Source organism: Poecilia mexicana, unplaced genomic scaffold (genome assembly GCF_051168715.1).
Source record: "Poecilia mexicana isolate PSO_F unplaced genomic scaffold, ASM5116871v1 scaffold_1, whole genome shotgun sequence".
Classification (NCBI taxonomy): domain Eukaryota; kingdom Metazoa; phylum Chordata; class Actinopteri; order Cyprinodontiformes; family Poeciliidae; genus Poecilia; species Poecilia mexicana.
In genome coordinates, this window is record NW_028263370.1 from 14,855,559 (window position 1) to 14,876,142 (window position 20,584).

Sequence of the window (20,584 nt, forward strand, 5' to 3'; positions counted from 1 at the left end):
GGAGGAATGTACCCTCGTCCCCCCTGGGCATTCAGATGTATGCACATGCCTTTGCGTGAACTATGTGTGTGCAGGCTGGGGTAATCATCCCACAGCTCCTATTGGCTCAAAGCAAGAAAAGAAAACATCAAGATTACACTGAGAACCATTTCAAATCGATTAAAATTCCACTTGCTTTCTCTTTTTACCGATTCCCAAAGAGGCCAGCTGGTTTGTATCTGTGTACAGCCCACCGATAAACTCAGGATACCCACTTTACTAAAGCCTGCGCAGAACTTACACTTCAGCACAATGAAACAGAACCCAGCTGCTGCCATGCGTGAGACCTGACATCTAATTGCTAGCGATGGAACAAGCAGCCTCGAGATATGGTTTCTCTGAAAGAGGGGGTGATGTGGGGGTAACAAAATGAGTGACTGACACATCCACTTGGATTCGCTGGAAATGAGGAAGACATTAAGGTTTCTGCTCTTAAATTTCTCCAAACCGCACATAATTGTTTGCAGAGACTGAATGACATCAGAGAGCTGATTTTGCTAATGAGCTAAAGGAGAAACCAGACTACCAGAAATCATGCATGCAGCCTTTTACACCCGATGATTATGTTTCTGTTCTATTCTGCTTCGTTTTGTTTTGTTTTAATGGCTCCATTAGAAATGATCTCAGTCTGTGCCGGAGTTGCCTCTGCAGACCCTTCGTTTGCATGCAAGGCGTCTTCAGATGTCATCGACATTTTTTCTTTTTTTCTTTTTAAGTGTGATCGCTTTGATATGTTAAAACATCTCACAGTGAAACTGGACGAGACAGTTTCACTAGAAAATAGAGTAAAACAATCTATCTTTAATAACACTTTTCAGATGGCTGAATGTCAAATGTAATTACACCAGATGTAGGACATATGTTTGACTTGCATTCTGCTGCTTTGATTCTGGAAAACATGTGAGCAGCAATGCATTGAAGTAACTTTGGCATGTACTTGTGTTCTTTACAAGCCTCCTTAAGTAAAAGCAGAACTGTACATGAAGATCAATCTATTCAATGAATCCAGCATACTGGAGGATATCGTGTCAAGAGATCCTAATTGTCCCTTTGCAAGAATAATTTGACATTTTGCAAACTTTTGGGCCAAGTTTGATGACAAAATTACAGACATTCAGGCTTTTATCTTATCATCATGTTTGCAATGGAGTCCAATGTAGGTCATTATTTACAAAATGATCTCTTGAGTACACTATGTTAAACAAAAATTGTCACACCACAATGCAATAATTTAATGTTCCAAATGTGTGTCAGTTTGTTTTGTTTTAGAAAACCATCCCAGCTTGGTTTGGAATATTCCTCTTGGAAAATATTTTTGTTTCCCTATAAAGTTTCTCAACGTTTTTTGCACTTATTTGTCAGAATGAGAACATTTTACTAAGATCCTGTATCAAGTTAAAATTTTTGTTACTGAGTTAAAGTTCCCAGACAATAATCGGAGTTTCCTGCTGTATGAAGCCTTTCCATGTGTTGCTGCAAAGTGCTTGGAGAAAGGAGTTTGCTACTTGTCTGTCTGTAAATTATCTGGGTGCAAAGCCATGGTGCAGAGAGTAAAAAAGCACCAACAAGAAAATTTCACTTTTTAAAACCACAGCTGAAAACACAAGCAACATGTATGCTAAGAAACCAATAGCAGGTTTGCTACTTGAGCAGACGGCCTGACTGATTAACATTATCCTCTTCTTTCGCTATAAAAAGCAAAGGCAAGGCTTGTTTATTCTGCACAACGTACACTTGAAAACTACAGCTAAATTTGCTCTTTATTTTTGCTTAATTTGATTAAAAATTGTTCTAATCAGCATGTTTTGCCTCCAGCACCAACCTGGGTCATTTAAGAATATGCTAAACTGAGGTCCTATTTGACACGTCATTGCATTCATTAAAACAAAAACAGGAGTTTTCTCACCCTACATCATGATATGACTGTGGAAGCGATTTTTGCCGTCACACCATATTTACGTATTTTATTTCCAACATTTTCAAATAGTATAGTCACTTTAAAGCAGTAGGAAAACCTTTGAGTTAAGCATAGCTTAAAAGAAATAATTCAATATCGTTGTTTTTTGCTGCTGGCATCGTCAGACTAATATTTTCACTGGGATCAGAGTACAGATGGGCACAGTTGCGTTCTGCCTTTGTGTCCTGTTATGATAGGGATTTGCTTCAGCGTGTGCAAACCCTTGAGTTAGAATTTCAAAAGTTATCTGAAAAGAAGTTTTGATGCCTTCTTACGCTGCCTCATATTTCATGTGCCTATGTAAAAGTTATTTTTATAAAGTGAACTCACTGGCAACAGCACATCAATAACATGGCAAAAGTTGACTTTCTTATTGACTTTTGTTTGAAGAAAAGAGGAAGGAGAGTTTTGTGGACTTCCTGTTCTGATAAAGGAAGAAAAGCTCTTTTTATATTGAATTTCTCACAAATGTCCAGATTGTTATTGCTATAGTTGTTGCATATTTATAAAAGAAAAAAGTTCTGCTGACTAGAATCCTGTCGGCTAAATGTCTCAGCCTCTCTTTATTCTGAGATGTGGAAGTTGAGTCTTGCACCTTAGTTGGTAACACTTTATTTGAAGGGGTGTGCATAAGACTGACATGACACTATCAAAAACATGAGATAACATCTGTCATGATCATAAAGAAGTCTTTATGAATGTTTATGACAGTTGTCATGAAGTGTCATTTGGTAAATAATGACACTTTTAATGCAAAGTTGCTCTAAAAGTTGCATTGAAAGTCCATTAAAAATGCCAACTTTGCATTAAATTATCATCATTTACAAAATCGTGCAAAGTTGGCACTTTAAATGGACTTTTAATGCAACTTTTAGAGCAATTTTGCATTAAAAGTGTCATTATTTACCGAATGACACTTCATGACAACTGTCATAAACATTCATAAAGACTTCTTTATGTCCATGACAGGTGTTATGTTATGTTTATGACAGTATCATGTCAGTCTTACATCCTTTCAAATAAAGTGTTACCTATTGAGATAAATATTGACCACATAATGAAGTTATAAATGTGCCACATAGCTGAGACTGATGCATGCATTAATACAAACAGCTATGTCTTCACTGGGAGCTCAAGTGTTATATTTTATGAAGGTAATTTTGATACTCACTGGCACAACTCCATGTCGTCGTCTGACCCCAGATCTCACTGCAAGTTCCTGGATTTCTAAGCGTAGAGAACAGAGTAAGTCCCAAAAATAACATGCAGATAGGGATCCTCTGGAGCCTCTCTTAATGTCAGCGTCATTGCAAAGGGCGGGAAAACCTTTGATCTTAGGCATAAATCCCAAAACATAATTTGCGCTAACTATAATGCAATTCATGCACCCAGAATAAGGTCTCAACTGTAAAAACTGAATCCCACAAAATGCTGCACCATGTCTCTCTGGTGGTGCAACTGATTTAATTGCAAAAATAGATCGACAAGAGGTATTAGGAGTTGAGTTTGCTCAGTAACTCCAATACTGAATCTTGTGGTCTGAAATGTTGGTCAGTCATATTTAAAATAAAATTTAAAAAACTAATAATCAACCAATATTATAATGAAAACAATGAACCTGTTGCAGTATCTTAGTTGTAGCTGGCAGGACTGCTTGCGAAAACTGGAACAATGTTTTAGATTATTAAATTAAATTAGGGCCACATATTTCTCGCATAAAACTTGCGATGGCGGTTTCTAATTTCCACTGTATCTAAGAATGTCACAATCCAGGGTGTCAGTAATTGAGTTTTTTCAGAGTCCCCTATGCCATCCGTACTTTATTTACTTGTCTCCTAAATTCCCTTTCTGTAAAATTGCACTAGTGCAAATGTAGAAGAGTTACAGTTTTCCATGAGAAGAAAGGGTGCTGTTACTCACCTTAGGTGACAAGTGTTTTTGGCACTGTTGTAATCCAAACAAGACTGTACAACCTGATGGTTCTGGCTCAGTTAAAGCGGAATCAACATTTTAATCTTTCTCTGGAAAGGGACAAAATACTTTTCACACAGTGTCTAATTCGGTCATCTGTTTTATCTGATACGGCATATCTGCTACAAATCTTAGCTTCGTGAAACTGACAACAGTAATTGGGAAAAGTCATCCAACACTTATTGCTGACATTCTCGTTTTGATTTGGTTTAAAAAGATTTGAGGGGCTAGTGGTAAATCTGACCGCCAAAATTTCAACACTGAGAGAAAGTGGGAAAAACTCAAATTCTAGTCACACTAGGCTTTTTGTCTGCCTGACTGAGTGAGAGCTACGCCCAAGTTCCCTCAGATTGCTCTAAAAGTTGTTGATTGAATGAAACGAAGTAGAGCATATAAAACTGAAAATGACAACGATACGTTGACAGGTCTAAGCTTGTCTTGGGCCTTTCTCTATGCTTATCAGTGGCTCTACATTTCAACAAATTATTCTGGGAAGAAGAGGGGGCGGTGTATCTTGCAGATCTGACTCTAGCTTGTATTTTTACCGGACTCAGCCTCTCCCTTCTGTTTCTTTCTCAGTTATCAAAGTTAAATTTCAATAAGGTGAAAGGCGTAAAAAAAACTGAAGTTCATGCAGCATAAATAACACGGTGAACATTTCACATGGAACTTTATGGCTTTATATTTGTGCTCGTAATGTCGTTGATTGCCATCGGGGTTTTGCGGAAAATCTATGAGATCAGAGTTTATGTGCTTACATGTGATTAAAAGAATATGTATGGACAAGTTTGTGTTCAGTTTTATAATTCCTCTGCATTTAAGGTGTAACTTTGAAATCTGTTTGGAAAGTTTTGGTCAAATCAAAAGCAGATCATCTTTAAATAATAGTAAACTAATAATGTGGCCTCAAAGTAATCAGAATCGAAAAATTACTTCTTTTTTTTTGCTAAACTACAACACATTTTACTTTCTCCACTCCTTTCTTTTCAACATATCCAACCTTTTGATTAATTGATGCAGTAAAGTAGAATAATTTCAGTTTTTTTATCATAAAATAAAATGTGTAGATTGTTGTTCTAGTATCTCTTCCCAAATGCAAAAAAGAATTTAACAAGTCCTGGTTCGAGCCATGTCGATGAGTCGATTAAAATTCCTCTTCCAGACTTTGGTATATATCGTAAATTTTTTGTTAATGGTTCCACCTTAGGAAAACAATTTACCTGCCAAAGTCACAAAATATGTCTTGCTATGGAAAACATATCCCATAAAATCCAGAGTCAGATTTTCAAATGCTGCTTCAAACAATGGATTTTGTGTGGGAACGTTCTGTGCAAGGATAACCAATATTTTTGTTTTCTGATTGAAGCTTAGAGCATTTATGTCACACAAGCCGTTTTGGCCAGGATGCATAAGCCTCAGCTGGTGACAGTGCTTATAAAAAGGGATGCAAACTAAATTTTATACATGTAATAGAATAGCTCTTAGTGCATCAACCTAGATTCACAAGATCATGTAGAATAAAGTAAGCTGCCAGAAGGTAAACAATTTTGTGTTATTTTCATTTTTTACCAGGGTAATTTCAAAAGTATGTCACTGAATTGACTCTGTATTAATAATACTGATTAGATTATTTATTTCTGTATCTAAATTTGACCTTTTAATCGTGTAACGTGCCTTAAGACAACATTTGTTGTGAATTAGAGCCATGAATTGGGACCTGAATTTAATTTAATCCAAATTTATGTAAATTATCAAAAGCTAAGCTTTGAGAAGATATAAGTTTTAATCATGGCTCTCACCACAGTCTCGAGAGTTACTCTCCCACCTTTGTCTCCATGAGCAGCAGTCCTCTGGGTGGTGTCTTTGCTGGAGCAAAGAGAAAGAGCTAATGCTACGCAAGCGCTGACCCAAGCTTAGCACTTGAACCACTTTGGTGGGAAAATAACACAAAAGAGATGGTTTGTTACTGACTCCAATTTGTTAAAATTGAAAATGCTGAGAAGTTATCTTAGTATGACATCAATCGGTGTTAAATTTGCATTGTTATTTGAATAAAGAACAAAACTACTTTTAGTTTTGATTTGGCTTCTCTGTATTTCTGCTGAACTTGGTTAGCCTGGTGATCCACAGGGCTTCGGATGGAATTTGCTATGTAAGGGGCTCAGCTTTGATGGCTCTGTAGGAGGAGGAATGATGGGAGTTCAAGACAAACAACCACAGTCAGGTAAGTTCTCATCAGCAGCTCTAAAGTCTTTTATTTACTTGCCCATATAATAGAACACTAAAGAATTAATTTTCTCTGAACTAAATAATCTATTTTTAATAACCTAATTTGTTATAAAAACCAAATGTTCCAGTTGAAAAGATCCACCAGTACTTTTAGCTAGAGCTTTCTGTTCAGATCAAACTTCCACTGGATGAATTAAATATTTAACTTTGGGTTTGGCAGTCTCATCAAAGTTATTATTCTTTCTCCCAGAGATATGCATGTGTGTGTGTGCGTGCGTGCGTGTGTGTGTGTGTGTATTCTTGTGTGAAAGTGTAAGAATATGCAAAGTCTAGCTGACAAAAGCTATAACAGATGCACATTAGCCCTCGGCAGGCAGATCTCATTGGGTGTCAGGAGTTACTTCTGGCTCTGCAGGAATGAACACATCATCTTGATGGTTGTGTGATATGGTTACAGCCCCGTGGAGCCGAGAGGGGTGTCAGTGTCACACTTTAAACCCGGAATGTTCTCAGACCTGGATCTCATTAGGCCATGCCAATCCTGAACACATCCAGACGGCAGACACAGACCCCCTAATGGATCGGCGCGCACACACAGAGAAAAATATTCCATCAACGATCGAGTAAAACAGCCATGGAGTTGAAAATAGAAACCACTGAATAGATGTTGGATATGGGTTCAAGTGTCTGCTTTCAGAGGGAAAAAAAGAGATTCCAATGAAAACAGATATAAAGACTTGCATGTAGGTCCTAACACACACTGGAGCAATCTCTGACTTCTCTTTCCTCCAAGGAGCTATCTAGTCTTATCACTCTAATTGGAGAAATAGGTGGCCATTTCCTGGGCTTCATGACTCAGTGCTCTCCTCTGCGTCTTTGAGAACACATCCAGCTGTTTCACAAAGCAAGACCGGATCACTTGTAGCCACTTTCCAGAATCGACTCCCGCTCACTCTCTGCTTTGAACTCATTCCCGAACTCATCCATCCTTCTGAGGCCAATACAATCTTGAAGCAAAGAAAAGCAGCTTTTTATGAATTGCCCTATCTTGGCCACCAAACCGCTGCACGTTGGCTGGAAAACCCACATAAACAATACGCTGATGAGTGGGATAGTCTGTCTTAGGTCATGCAAAGAAACTGTCATGCAATTGGAGGAAATATTCCGGTGTGTATGAGAAGGACTGAGGAGAGACATTTAAAAGGCGCCACCAGACTAGGAGGACTGAGAAGAATTTTATTTATTTTTTTTATGTTTATGGAAACCCGCCCGGTACAACATTGAACTAATAAACTCCACTGTGATATAATCTTTAATCCATGTACTGATGTATAATTATCTTAATTATTCCAGACATCATGGCTGCTGTTCATATGCTGATGTAAAACGTTTTAGTTTGGACAACTCGTGTCCCAGCTACTCCATTTGGGTTTGTGTTCCTCACTTTTACAAACATTGAACAGAGTGACATTGAATGCTCCATTTGTACTGGCTAACTTAAATATTTTTAGAATCAGTCACATGGGATTGTGCTCACTGGGTCATGTTTGAGTTTTTGGTTTTTTTGTGTGTGTGTGTGACCTAAATCTTATAGTCACATTTGAGTAATGCTGAAGCAGACTTATTGTAAAATTTTAAAATCTAATGACGACTTCAGCTGGGGATTTCTCTGGAAGACGAGGGAATATGATTAGTTGGACTCAGGAGAAATTTCAGAGAATGTAAGATAATTAGAGTATTATTTATAATACATAGATTAATGGACCAGGGGGGTTGGGTCCTGAAATGGCTAAACCAGATGTTGAACCGCCAGGTGCCGAGGCGTTTAAGTCCCTAGCCTCTTTCACGAGACGGTTCTGTCATAATCTCTCAAAGACAAGCCGCTTTCCTGTGGTTCATTCATAAATCACAAGTAAAGCTGGTGATATCCTGCTCAAACATGAGCCTTCAGAAATCAAACTGGTTGACCCACCCTTGCCACCGCAGTACTTTCACTAAGCACAAAAGCATATTGAAGTGGTGTCTTAATCCTGCCTGGAAGTGTTGTGTTACTCCTTGGCTGGTTAAGAGATCTCCTGATGATGTTTGTAGACGAGGGGATGCAGTCACAGGTAACCGTTAATTGATTTGCCATGTTTTTCCTTTGCGCACAAGCTGATCTCCAGATTGTCTTTGGGAGCCAGAGCAGATAGGTAGGAGAATACTGTAAAGGTAAGCTGACTGCGCTGATATAAATGAATGTAGATCTCCAGGCCACTGTAGAAGTGGTCTGAACCAGGAAGAGACGTAAGGATTTTGAGTTTGAACGACATGCACAGTAAGGAGCAAGGTATTGCTGTGCTTCTAAGTATTCATCCAGGAGGAGTCCTGCTGTTCGTCATATACTCCGAAAGTAACAACAGGATTATTTGCACGTGAGCATGAAGTCCTGCAGACACAGCCGCACCCATGGCAGTTTCTGAAGGACTTCATATAGATTGCAAAAGCGTTGCCAGGTTTCCGATCAGGAAACCTGGCAACGCAACATTACAAGCCCACAGGTCAGGCAAGGTAAGAGTGAAGCTGGTCCATTGTTTTCACTGTCCACACCATATGCAAAAGAAAGTATCACAAACCACTGACATAAAAACATGTACAAATGATGATATGTACACCTGAAGAAGATTGGAATATTGTGAAAAGGTTCTTTGTTTTTTGTTCCTCATTTTAAAAAGTATAACTTGTACATTACATTGATCCATTACACATAGAGTGAAATCTTCCATGCCTTTATTTCTTGAGATTCTCATGAAAATCTCAGAAAGTTTTTGTCAACATTAATTTGCTTACAGATGTCCACTAAGTATTTGATATACTTCTACCTGAGTCCCCTGTGACAGGAAGCACAGATATTTTTTAGCATTAATTAGACTACTTGACTCCAAGGTGTTACTTTCAGGAGGTATTTCAAGTCAGTCGCCTTTTTGCTTCCTTCATTGAGCCAATTACTTCCTTTAAAATCTAATGCATTTTTAGACTGTGCCACTGTTTCTGTCTGGCAAGCTCCGTTCACACTGTCTGCAACAACCTCACAAAGATGGAGGTGTGTACGACCAGCTGAAGTGGTGTGATGTTGAACTCACCCACTTCCTGACAGTTAACACGACAATATGTGTCAAAGGATGCTGTTCATCAAGACATTGGTGGTGATTGTAAGTTAAACTTTATTCCAACTTTTTCAGACACAGTTAAACCACTGACATCCACTCACCAATAAACAGTTTTCACCACAGTCTCACAGGCGGTAACAATCTGCTGGTCTGTAAATTGTTTACAGCACTCAAAAGAGAACAAGAAGAAGTAAAGATTTGAGTGGGTTCTATTTATTTACCTAAAGAAATCAATGTAATCTTTCTGACCTTGATGTCCCTGAGAGAAAAAATATTGAATTAAGACGGAAAACTGTGGGCCACCCACTTTATTGCTTTAAAACACTGTTTGCAGATAAAAGTTAACAGGCAGGGGAAAGCGTGTAGGTGGCAGGGAGCTCTTATCTCCAGATCGATTTTGTGAGAGTGGTCATGCATGCACGAGGATCCAAGGTTGATTTTGTACGTTTAGACCAGCAGTGAGCTTCTGTAAATTAAAGTAGGTTTTCCAGGTTAGTTGTTTTAAAGTGGGGAGAACTAGAAAGTGATTTTATGAGCCTACTGATCATCTAAAAGAAGCTCAAGGAACTGAGACAGTATGCATCTAAGAGGCTTGATTGCTGCATCCAAAAATGCAGCGGGGAGAGTTTCTGTTCCTCTTGTCCTCTGAGAGTAAATATGTGAAGAGATGATGATCTGCATCTGGAGCAACCTCTACCGAGGAGGAAATCAGCTTCACAAGAATTTACAGACACAAAACGTCAGATAGCCACACCACGATCATAGGGAATATCCATATCTTTTCTCAGGCTTCCTTTGAGCTTGACTACAGTTTCCTACACAGAATCAGTGTTCAGGATAGATCAACACGGATTAGATTTTACTTTGGGCATCTTTGTTTAGGACTGTCCAGAAACATAGCTGTAAACTACAGTCCCAAGAGTGCAGTCTGCAGCTGCTCCTCGTTCATGCCTTCAACATGAAAGCAAGTACAAAGAAGAGGATGAGCTGTAATTAAAAGCGGAGAGGAATGTTTTCTTATCATCACAGACGTGGTCTGGACGTTCTGATTTGAGGACCTTATCAGGGGGAGTAAGCCTGAGGACTGACTGGTGATAGATTGCAGGGGGTCCACAGTGAGCTGGTCTCAGAGAAAAGTTTGGAGAACTTGGCAAACAAAGACCCTTTAGACGATATTTCAAAGCTCTGTGTTTATGTGTCTCCCTCTTAGGTGTTCAATTCTCTAATGAATGTCTGACAGGCTGAAGCTGTGACATCTGGAGTATTTTAAACTGTGACTGCGCTGAGGGGAAGTACTGGTCTGGTTCAAGTGAGAGCCAAAACGAATCCTTAAAAAGTAAAGACAGCAAAATAAAACCATAACGTATATGTTCTCTTTTTAACTAGGAAGTTTGATTGGGGAGTTTTCTGTAGTTTTATAATGGATGCCTACTTTTGAGAGATATGTCTTGCCCAAGCAGATTTTAATAATTCATAGATTTTTGTAGGTTAAATAGGTCACATGTACAGCCAGGACAGTTTGGCGAGAGCTTTCACTATCTTGCTAGAATCACACAAGAACGGTGATTTAGGACCCCAAAATAAACCTCCGTTAACCACAATCATATATAGTGTGTCACAAATAGTCCAACAAGGTCAGCATTACATCTACGCCCAAGAGGAACCAGCTAAGCTGAAAGCAGCTATAGTATTACAGCAGAGTGTGTGTGTGGCCATAAACATGTTCTAGTTGGAGACCCATGTTTTCCATCTTCAGGGCTGGCCTACGTCGACTTGCGAAAGTATTTACACTCCGAAATTTTTTCACATTACAACCATAAGCTGCAGTGCTGCATTGAAACTCGCACATAAGCTAACATGTCATCTTGAAAAAATTGCTCTGCACAGAAATAACATGATGGTGGCAACATCATGCTGTAGGGATGCTTTTCTTCCTCAAGAGGGAAGCTGATTAGTTAAATTCAGAGCAATACTTACTCCAGACCGCAAAGGACTTCAGGCTGGAGTCGAGGTTCACTTAGCAAAGTGAACATGAACAAGTGAACATGAAAGTGAACACTTTCATGTTCACTTTCCAACACTGAACATGCAGCCAGGGCTAAAACGTAATTGTTTATATTGAAGAATCTATTTCAGAATCTTTTACAAAACTTCAAAATAGCTAACACTCTTCAACCAATCTGACTTTGAACTATTTTTCATAGAAAAAAGGACTGTCGTGTGTAAATCAGAGACATACCCCAACCATATGACCTGCTTTTACTGCAGTGAAAGGTTGTTGGGTAAACTGTTGGTTTAGAGCATTTAAATACAAACATACACCACCTTTTTTTTTTTTTCCAAAATGTTTTGAAAACCATTTTTCCTTTTCCTTCACTTTACAACTAAGCCCAACTTCTCATAAAACACATGTAAAATGTATTGAAGTTTGTGGTTGTGATTCTAAGAAACATGATAAAGGTCATGGCGCATAAATACTTTTTTTCCTGTTCATGCTAAAAAGTCCTATCTGTCTGTTAGACTATTCATCTGTATTCTCAGACTTCTGTTTCTTCACTTCAGACTCTGATGTGAGGCCTCTGCTTTTGTCACTCCAGGATATTAGACTATAATTCTAATTACTCTTTTTTTTAAGAATCTCCTCCTACGTGCTCTGTTTCACATCCGGGAATGTACGAAGGTGGAAAGCATACATACATGGCCTCGAAAATACTCAGAAAGACAACAAATAGATTCTGAAACAAGAAATTAATTGAAAAGCAATGTTATGTCTTCAGTGATTATTTGGAGTTCACTCTCGATTATGTTGAGTTCCCATTTTATTGTAAGCCCCTGGCACAAAAATTGAGAAAACAGACCAACAGCATTTCTGAACCAGTACTTGACAGTGAGTTAGTGCTAAGTGTTTGTTCTGATATCCATTCATTCATTGTCTATACCCGCTTGTCCTGGTGGATTGGTTCCTATCTCCGGCTGTTATTAGGCAACAGACAGGGGACTCCGTGGACAGGTCACCAGTTGTGGTGGAAGTATGTTTAAAAAGTTTATCTGCAATGGAAAAATAAGCATTCAGTATTGAAGAAGTGAAGAAGTGTTATGGTTCCACCCGAGCCAGCTCCAATCAGATTCATCTCCAGTTTCCCCATTTAGCCGTTTTTTGGAACCATCTCAGCAGAGATACAAGCCAGACTTATCCAGGTATCACGCACAAGCGATTTGATTCTCAGCAGGTTGCATTCACTGACTGGTCCATGGATTTGAATCAACAACAGCATCTCAACTACTATTTTCAGTCTGCGATCAGATTACAGATTTGGTGAGATGACGAATTCCATGTTCAGACCTTGAATTCAAAACCTTTTTATCAGTTGAAGCACATTCAGCATTAACTAGACGGGGGAAATAAACATATATACAGAGAATAAAAGAAAAAGAAAAAAAAACTGGCTCCCCAAGGTTTCAAACGCAAAATAGCATAATCAGAGTGTCGACCAGCTCCTGAGCTCTCATGACGTTCCTGCCCATCTTTGTGCCCACATAGTAAGGAACAAACTGTCAATGGAGAAACACCCAACTTGGCAAGAACTGAACCAGGGATTAGTGAGACTTCACAATGGACAAGCAGCTTCTAACCTTTTAATCATGGGTAGATAACTTTGGGAGAATGTGATTTAATCAAGGGGACAATGTGTTCTCAGAGCAGCAAAGAGAAAGTTACTAAGGTATCAGTTTAATTTGTGTTTTGAGCTTCCAAAGTGTTTTAAATTGATGTTTTTTGAGTGTTGTGCGACTTTGTGGATGTGTTCAGAACACTTTAAGAAGACTATGACGTGCTTAAAGTACATGAGAATCTGATGTAGAGAGTTTATTGCAGCAAGCAATGAAGCTCAGGACTCAGAAAAACTGCTTCAACCATCTTTGTTAAAAGGTTGTCCATTTCCCCAGTCCATCACAGGGCAACACAGACACACAGAACTTGTTCTGCGTATTCTTTAAATATTCGTCTTCATTAAGTTTTCAGCTGATGTATTTACGGACTGTGTTGTCAGTAACTGTCAAAGCAGTCCGCACATTTTATCAGCCGAGAAAGCAGCCAGTTGACTCTGTCATGATGCTGGCTGTGGGTGAAAAGCATGGGAGATATTGAAATTCAGATAAGGTGTGACCATAATACAAAACAATGAAAATCCTTTGTTTAGGTACTGTTCAGTCTCAAAGAAGACAGATGATCCCTCAGTTGAAACTAGGTAAAATCCCAACAAACCAGTTCAGGAGAAGGAAACCACTGTTTTAATAAGGCATTGCTGCGGTGTAATGTGTCAGAAAAGCATCCGGATTTCAGAGCAGGATTCCCAACTGAGAAAACACTCAGCGCAAGGAACGTTGTTTAAGTCACAGCTGTTTCACATTTATGTATTTATATACAGGATCATGTTGAATGATGAGGGCACCATGTGTATCCTAAGGAACCTGAGTTTAGAAATCTGAAGCAAGTTATAAAAAAGAAATACCTTTTTTTTTTGGCTTCTCCAGCATTACTGTCACCTCTCACCTGTTTTACTTTGTCCTGATGAATCTTGTTCAGAGCTGACAGGCAAAGTTTCACAGGTGAACCAAGGAGGCGTGTCAAAACATGCCAAAATCTTGCTGACGGGTTGTGGGAATTTGGATTTCAAAATGGCCGTGTAATTGTTGCCAAAAAAATTATATGTTTCTTATATAAGCTTGTATGCAATAAATATAAAGAAAGGAAGGAGAAAATGTTGCTTTTAACAGGGAGGGTTGCTGAGCCATTTGTGTTTTTCCAGCTTTAATGAAAGTCTGTTCCCTTTAGAAAACGCTGTATATAAAAAAGCATACTTAGTTATGTGTTATCCAAGTATAAACAGCTGTCAGTTTTATCTCTGATTTTAGATCTTCATTTGGACAGATCTTCATCTGTGCTATTTAGTAAGCATGGTTTAGACAAAGACTATCAAAGGCTGTGTGGGACCCTGGAATGAATTTGATTTATGGAAGCCTTCCCACCAACTTCAAGCACCATTAGTCAACAAATATCTCATTGACACCATCTATGTTCAGACTTTTATTATAGATCTTACAGAACCATTGATAAAGTTCACTAGGCAAAGCAATATATACCATCCCAACAGTTTAGAGTGCTTTAACTGAAGGAACAGAGATAAGGTGTATCACTTGTACACAAAACAGCATTTGAAAACCTGACTTGTGCCACAGTTTAATTCTATAGGTTCTGGAGCCGCTCGGTTCACTTTGAGCCCGCTCTGGATTTACAATGAGAGAAGCTTTAATTTCTTCTGCCAGGATAGGCTCTTATCTCGGGAGGAAGTCTCACTTGATATGAAGACGTCTGCCAGTCAGTGTTGCCCTTTATCATCTGTTCCTGTTTGACAGCAGGTGAGTAATATCTTTTCAGTTTTCACATCGTGTATATAGGTCACACACACCTACAAGTGTCGCATGAAAGAGTCCAGAAAAAACAAGTGGCATCAAAGTCTAAGGAAGCAAAAGCTGCTTGTGAAGTGCAGTATAATGCAACACTGAGTGAGAGCTAGTCTGAGGGAACGTAAGGGGCAGAGACTGTTTGAGTTAAGACCAACCCCCAGAGCCGTTGCATGTTTCAACTGAAGACTTCACTCCCTCTGCCTTGTCAGTTTGACGGTGACTAACTTGCTGCACATGTTTGGATTCTCTTGAGTGAAATTGTCAGATGAATGGCAGGATAAGCTCAGCACGACATCGCTTCCCAGGTAATATTTACTGCAATGCTTTTCCAGTTGGATTAAATATGTTAAAGACTTTATCGTTGAAAACATTTACTTTAGATATCTTTGTTGTAGATGCATGCTGTTTGTAGAACGAGTTAAGTGGAAGAAAGCTATGGTTATTCTGTGAGCATAAGTTTTGGTATGAGTATATAGAAATTTATTGTGATACTTTTGCATGTGAAGGCAACATCTATTTCACTAAAGTAAGTTAATAATAGGGTCAATTGAAACACGAATATTACATTTTAGTTATACTGTAACGCAAAAGTTAAAAAAAAAAACATTATTATATATTTTCAGTGCTGTAAAGTCTTTAGAGACACATTCACTTTCTATAATTATTTTAGGTACACAAACAAATCATTTAACGATTAAATGTTTAAATTTTAATCGCTGATGAAAATCTAATCTGTTTTCTTGGATTTTTTTTTCAATGGCAAATTTATAGCATTTTTCCAGCACACTGCATGATAAAGTAGTCAGATTGAAAAATAGGATATTAACTTTTTATAAAAACCAAGAGAAATGCAACAGTGACTACAAATGATCGTTAAACTCATTTTGAATTAACTTTAAATAGTTTTAGAAATATTTGATTCTCTCTTAAAAGCCTATTTTTGTGTCATACTTTTGTTTTTTCTGCAACACGAGAACCAGCTGCAAATGTTATAGATTATATGTTGAAGTGGTTTCTGTCTAACAATTTTACTGGGGCACACAAACCTCAACCATAACTGAAATGATTATAGAAATAGTTGCACATCATCTTTTTTATCTTTTAATATGAAAATATACCTTATTAAACCAAATAGAGTTCACATTTCATCTGCTTATGAATTAATATGCAATGTAATTTAATGTTTTGCTTACGGTGACATATTTACATGTTCCTTTTTTTCTCAAAATGCATGTATCTTTGACTCAGCTTTGTAAACTTTTATGAGTTAATGATTTAGTCCCACTACATTGAACTTTTTTATGTTTCCATAGTAATTGGAGCCCACAGTCAACCAGAGCTCAAGAGCACCGTCTGCTGGCCTTAAAGAAAACATCTGCATCATTTTCATCAAACTTCTCCATTTACTGAAGGCTCTTCCTGTTAATTTGATGTTTCCTGCTCTTGCTGTCAGCTGCATGTCAACGGAATGACTTCATAATCCCAGCTGCAAGAAGAGAAGGAAAAAAGCAGCGTCCTACATGGGTGCGTCATGTTCTGACCTTGAAGGTGCTAACGCTACAACGATGGCCTCCACCGCCTCACCTTCCTCTTCTGCCGGCTACTTTGAGTTCTTCTGGGATTACCACAATAAGTCTGTCATTTGTAAGCATTACAACTACACCGGCAAGCTCAAGAATCGTCAGGATCTGAAACCTGAGAGCATTGTATTCCTGGTGGTGTGTCTCCTCATCATCCTGGAGAATGCAGTGGTGCTCATTGCCATTTGGAAGAACAAGAAGTTCCACCTGCCCATGTACTACCTGCTGGGAAACTTGACTCTGTCAGACCTGCTGGCGGGTATCGCCTACATGGCCAACATCCTGATGTCAGGACACAATACTTTGAAACTGACACCGTTGTTATGGTTCCTCAGGGAAGGAGGGGTCTTCATCACTCTGGCCGCGTCCATCATTAGCCTGCTGGCCATTGCAATTGAACGTCACGTCACTATGGTGACAATGCGTCCATACCACGGTGCAAAACGGGGTCGGATGATTGCACTGATTGGTGGAAGTTGGGCCCTGTCAGCATTACTGGGGATTCTCCCTATTTTGGGATGGAACTGCATACACAGATTGGACCAATGTTCAACAGTGCTCCCACTTTACGCCAAAAGCTACATCCTTTTCAGTGTGTCTGTGTTCAGCACGGTGCTTTTGTCCATTGTGGTCCTCTATGCTCGGGTTTTCCGCATTGTCCGCACCAACACGAGGCGGCAGCGGCTGAGCCTGAAATCCAGCATGAGAAACAGCCTCGCCAGGGTGACGCAGAAGTACATCGCCCTCCTCAAGACTGTCACCATTGTGGTGGGAGTCTTCATTGCTTGTTGGCTGCCCCTCTTCATCCTCCTTCTCTTGGACTTTTTCTGCCCCACGGGCCAGTGCCAGATGCTCAAAAAGGCAGACTACTTCCTGGGAGTAGCCATCCTCAATTCATTCCTCAACCCAATCATCTATACTTTGACCAGCAAGGACATGAGGAGAGCCATTCTGAGGCTACTCTGTCAGTCGTGTCTGATGACCAAAGATGGACAGGTCAAGAAGATTGGGATGCCATTTATAGAATGCAGTTTCAGCAAAACTGAGGTGCCTTCTCAAAAACTGGATCATGGACTGGATACAACCATTTCCTCGGGGAATGCAATAACCTCTCCATCCACGATTAAATCTCTTTATCCTAAACTGTTTAAGTCATAAAGACTGAAACTCTTGGATGCAGAGTCCAAAAGACTGTGAAAGAACCCCACACTGCACAAAGAAAATATTCCAATAATGGAAAGAAAGAGGTCAGTGGGGTAAACCTGAAAACTGAATAGTTGGAATGAACTACAAATGGAGGCACAGAAAGAAGACATTAAGACTTTATCCTCCAAGCAGAATTTAGCTTAAAAGACTGAAAAGACAACATTTCCTTCTGTCTAAGCAATGTTAAAGTGTGGTTGAAGGTGGATTGAGTAAATTAAATTAACTAACTTTATAAACCATGTTAAAAATGTCCGTGGATATAGTTCTTGAAGTTTAATACCTCCTCTTTCACTAGTAAAAAGGAGTTTGGTCAAATTGATAGCCTACACATACCAAAGATTATAAAACAGTCATAAAATAAAACTGGTATTATTCTCTGTATTTGAATTCTTAAGGACTTTTTAAGACAGCACTTGCAGTCTATGATGCCTGCTTTTGCTGATGCTTGGGCTTCCGCTGGTTCGGAAACCCGAGGCGCATCAATTTTGCTCAGATAAGATTCTTTTGCAAACACTTGCCTGTCTGTGTTGCATAAAGAGTTAAGAGAAGTCTGAGAGATAACAGGAAAGGGGTATCTCACTTCTCAGTGACACAACAACACAATGCAGTGGAGAACGTTGCGGTCTTATTGAGGGAGGAAAGGTGCAAACCAAAAGCCCCCCACATAACATTTTGAAATGACTGAGTGCTAAAGTCTGATGGAGAAATAGTTGGTCTTTGGGTGGGTGTGCTATTCTTGTAAAATGTCACCCAATTACCCTCAGTTCAACTGCTACACTGAAAGACAAAGAGAAATGAACATGGCAAAAAGTCAATACACCTGTACTATGACTAGTGTGCACTTGTAAAAATATTATTGCTTTTTTTTCCTGTTGCTACATGCTGACAGCTTAACCATGACTGAACCTGAATCAGCTGGCTGGTGAGTGAGCACATCATGATCTGTAAATGGTTTATTTTTTTAATCAGGTGCGTCAGAACTTTATTTGACAAAAGTGTGTGCTCGTTTAATTATTTAGGGTGTGGACATATTCACTCTCAGATCCCTTATTTTACTGTTCACCTGGAACATTTCTGCTTCTAATGTGAGGTATGCGTTTTTAGAATAAAACCAGCCTGAGAACCACTTTTGTAGCTTGAATGTTGAATGTTATTTTTTTTATATACTGAGATCTGTGTGGTGGACTTTCTGGGTTTCAGAACACATTTTTGTAACATCTGTACTATAAATTATACCTTTTTGTAACAGTCTAAATCCAACATAACCTTTCTTTTCATAAAAGAAATAATAATAAAAATGCATTTTAAGCGATGCCAAAGAGTTTGTGATCTATTTTCATTCTCTGTAACAGATCTAAATGAGGCTGGGTGTATTTTGTCTCGAGCGACTGAAGTTGTAAGTACTACAGGAAGTCAGCCCCCCGTCTCACATCTGTTAATGACATTGGGCAGCACACATCAAGGTCTGCTGGTCTCAGACTGGCTTGAACACAATACAACACTTCTCTTATGAAACAGTGAACTTTGTTATTCTGCTTTTTCTTGAAAAAAGCATAGGTAAAATTTACTATCACCTTACATTAATGTCAGTAATTTCTACATTTGTGATGAAGAAAATGCTATTGTAGAAATATACCTCTTGATGCATTGAAAATCCTTTGTTACTTAAAAATCTGGCATTTCACTCATAAAGGTTACCACACGTTTCACACATTGGGAGAATGTGAAATGAGTGAATCTTTCCAATTTTTAGGTTTCATCTAAGAAGGAAGTGTTTTTATTGTTCAGTGTTTCCACAGACCAGTCACAAAGTAAATGTAAAATTCACTTAACAAAAACAAAATAACTTTAACTTAAACATTTGCTTTGTTGACATGAACAAAGTCCTGCAAGAAGGGATCTCTAACAAACCACTTAAGACATTCACAGAATGGCACTTTTTATACAAAGGGATTGGCTTTCTCTACAAATCAGATGATTTGTTTGAGGGCACATGGTTGAAAAGATTTTATTTAGGGGTAAGAAATTGAAGTTTAGTTGTAGATTTGCAGTGTTGTTGTATGATAAAGAGGATGCTCAGGGCTGTCTGTGATGATCTTCATTTTATGACGAATCTTTCTTTGCACACTAATCTCCAGATGGTCCACAACATCCACTTTGTTTGCCAAAAATTGCACATTGCCTTTTGTGGTCAAAGAGATGGTTTGAATTTCCTCCTACTCTCTATCCTCTGATGAATCCAAATGAATTCAACCCTTCCCCAAACTGTAAAACTACAAAAATAGCTTCCCTCCCACATCAAAATTATGCCCTACTTTTTGTTTGTTTACGACATTGAAGTTTGAGGTTGTAACATGACATGGCATAGTGCAGAAGCTATCATTTCGTGTTCAATGTGAACAAAATTAAAGAAACGGTTATACAAACAGGTAAATGGCAGTGAAACTGCATTTCTTGTTTAAGTCTACTGAGGAGAGTGGGGTTTCTTCTGTCCTCAGTAGAGTTTGCAGCAACAGAGACAGTGAATTGGAAATATGAACAAGCTCATAAAGAAGGCTGGTTCTGTTCTTGAGTCCGCACTGCAGCCTGAGGAGATGATTGTGCAAAAAAGGCTGTTTTATGAAATTAAGATCATAATGGACAACCCCTAAAATCCTTTTCACAAGACAGCTACAAGGTGTTTTCAGGAAGAGACGACTCGTTCACATCTCTAGAATATCGTTTCTGTTAAAAGAGTTCACAATCTGTAACGACTCTGAAGGAACTTACTTAGTACATTAAATTTCCCTGTGTGATGAACAAAGGGCTTTTAAATCAAACTGAGCTCAACAGAATTAAGCTACATTAAGGCATAGATAGATTTGCAAGACCCTGCAGTTTTCCCCATGTGTTGTGACCTAAAGACATTGTTGTCTAGAAACTTGGCTATGTTACAATGAAGCACCTTTGTTTTGATAGGATTTTCACCAGTGCAGATGTTCTCCCAG

The 20,584-nt window shown here is 38.7% G+C and overlaps 1 protein-coding gene across 1 annotated transcript; it reads left to right on the forward strand.

Annotated features, from left to right (window-relative positions):
- Positions 1-14,886: 14,886 nt before the first annotated feature.
- s1pr5b (sphingosine-1-phosphate receptor 5b) lies at positions 14,887-18,916 on the forward strand. The gene is made up of 2 exons (XM_014981650.2): positions 14,887-15,116; positions 16,125-18,916. Exon 2 carries the CDS (start codon positions 16,332-16,334, stop codon positions 17,547-17,549), a length of 1,218 nt encoding a protein of 405 aa, XP_014837136.1. The 5' UTR covers positions 14,887-15,116; positions 16,125-16,331; the 3' UTR covers positions 17,550-18,916.
- The last annotated feature ends 1,668 nt before the right edge of the window (positions 18,917-20,584 follow it).

Excerpts from the sequence above, each read along its gene's own strand:
- s1pr5b (XM_014981650.2), top strand. The coding sequence starts at position 16,332 with ATGGGTGCGTCATGTTCTGACCTTGAAGGTGCTAACGCTACAACGATG.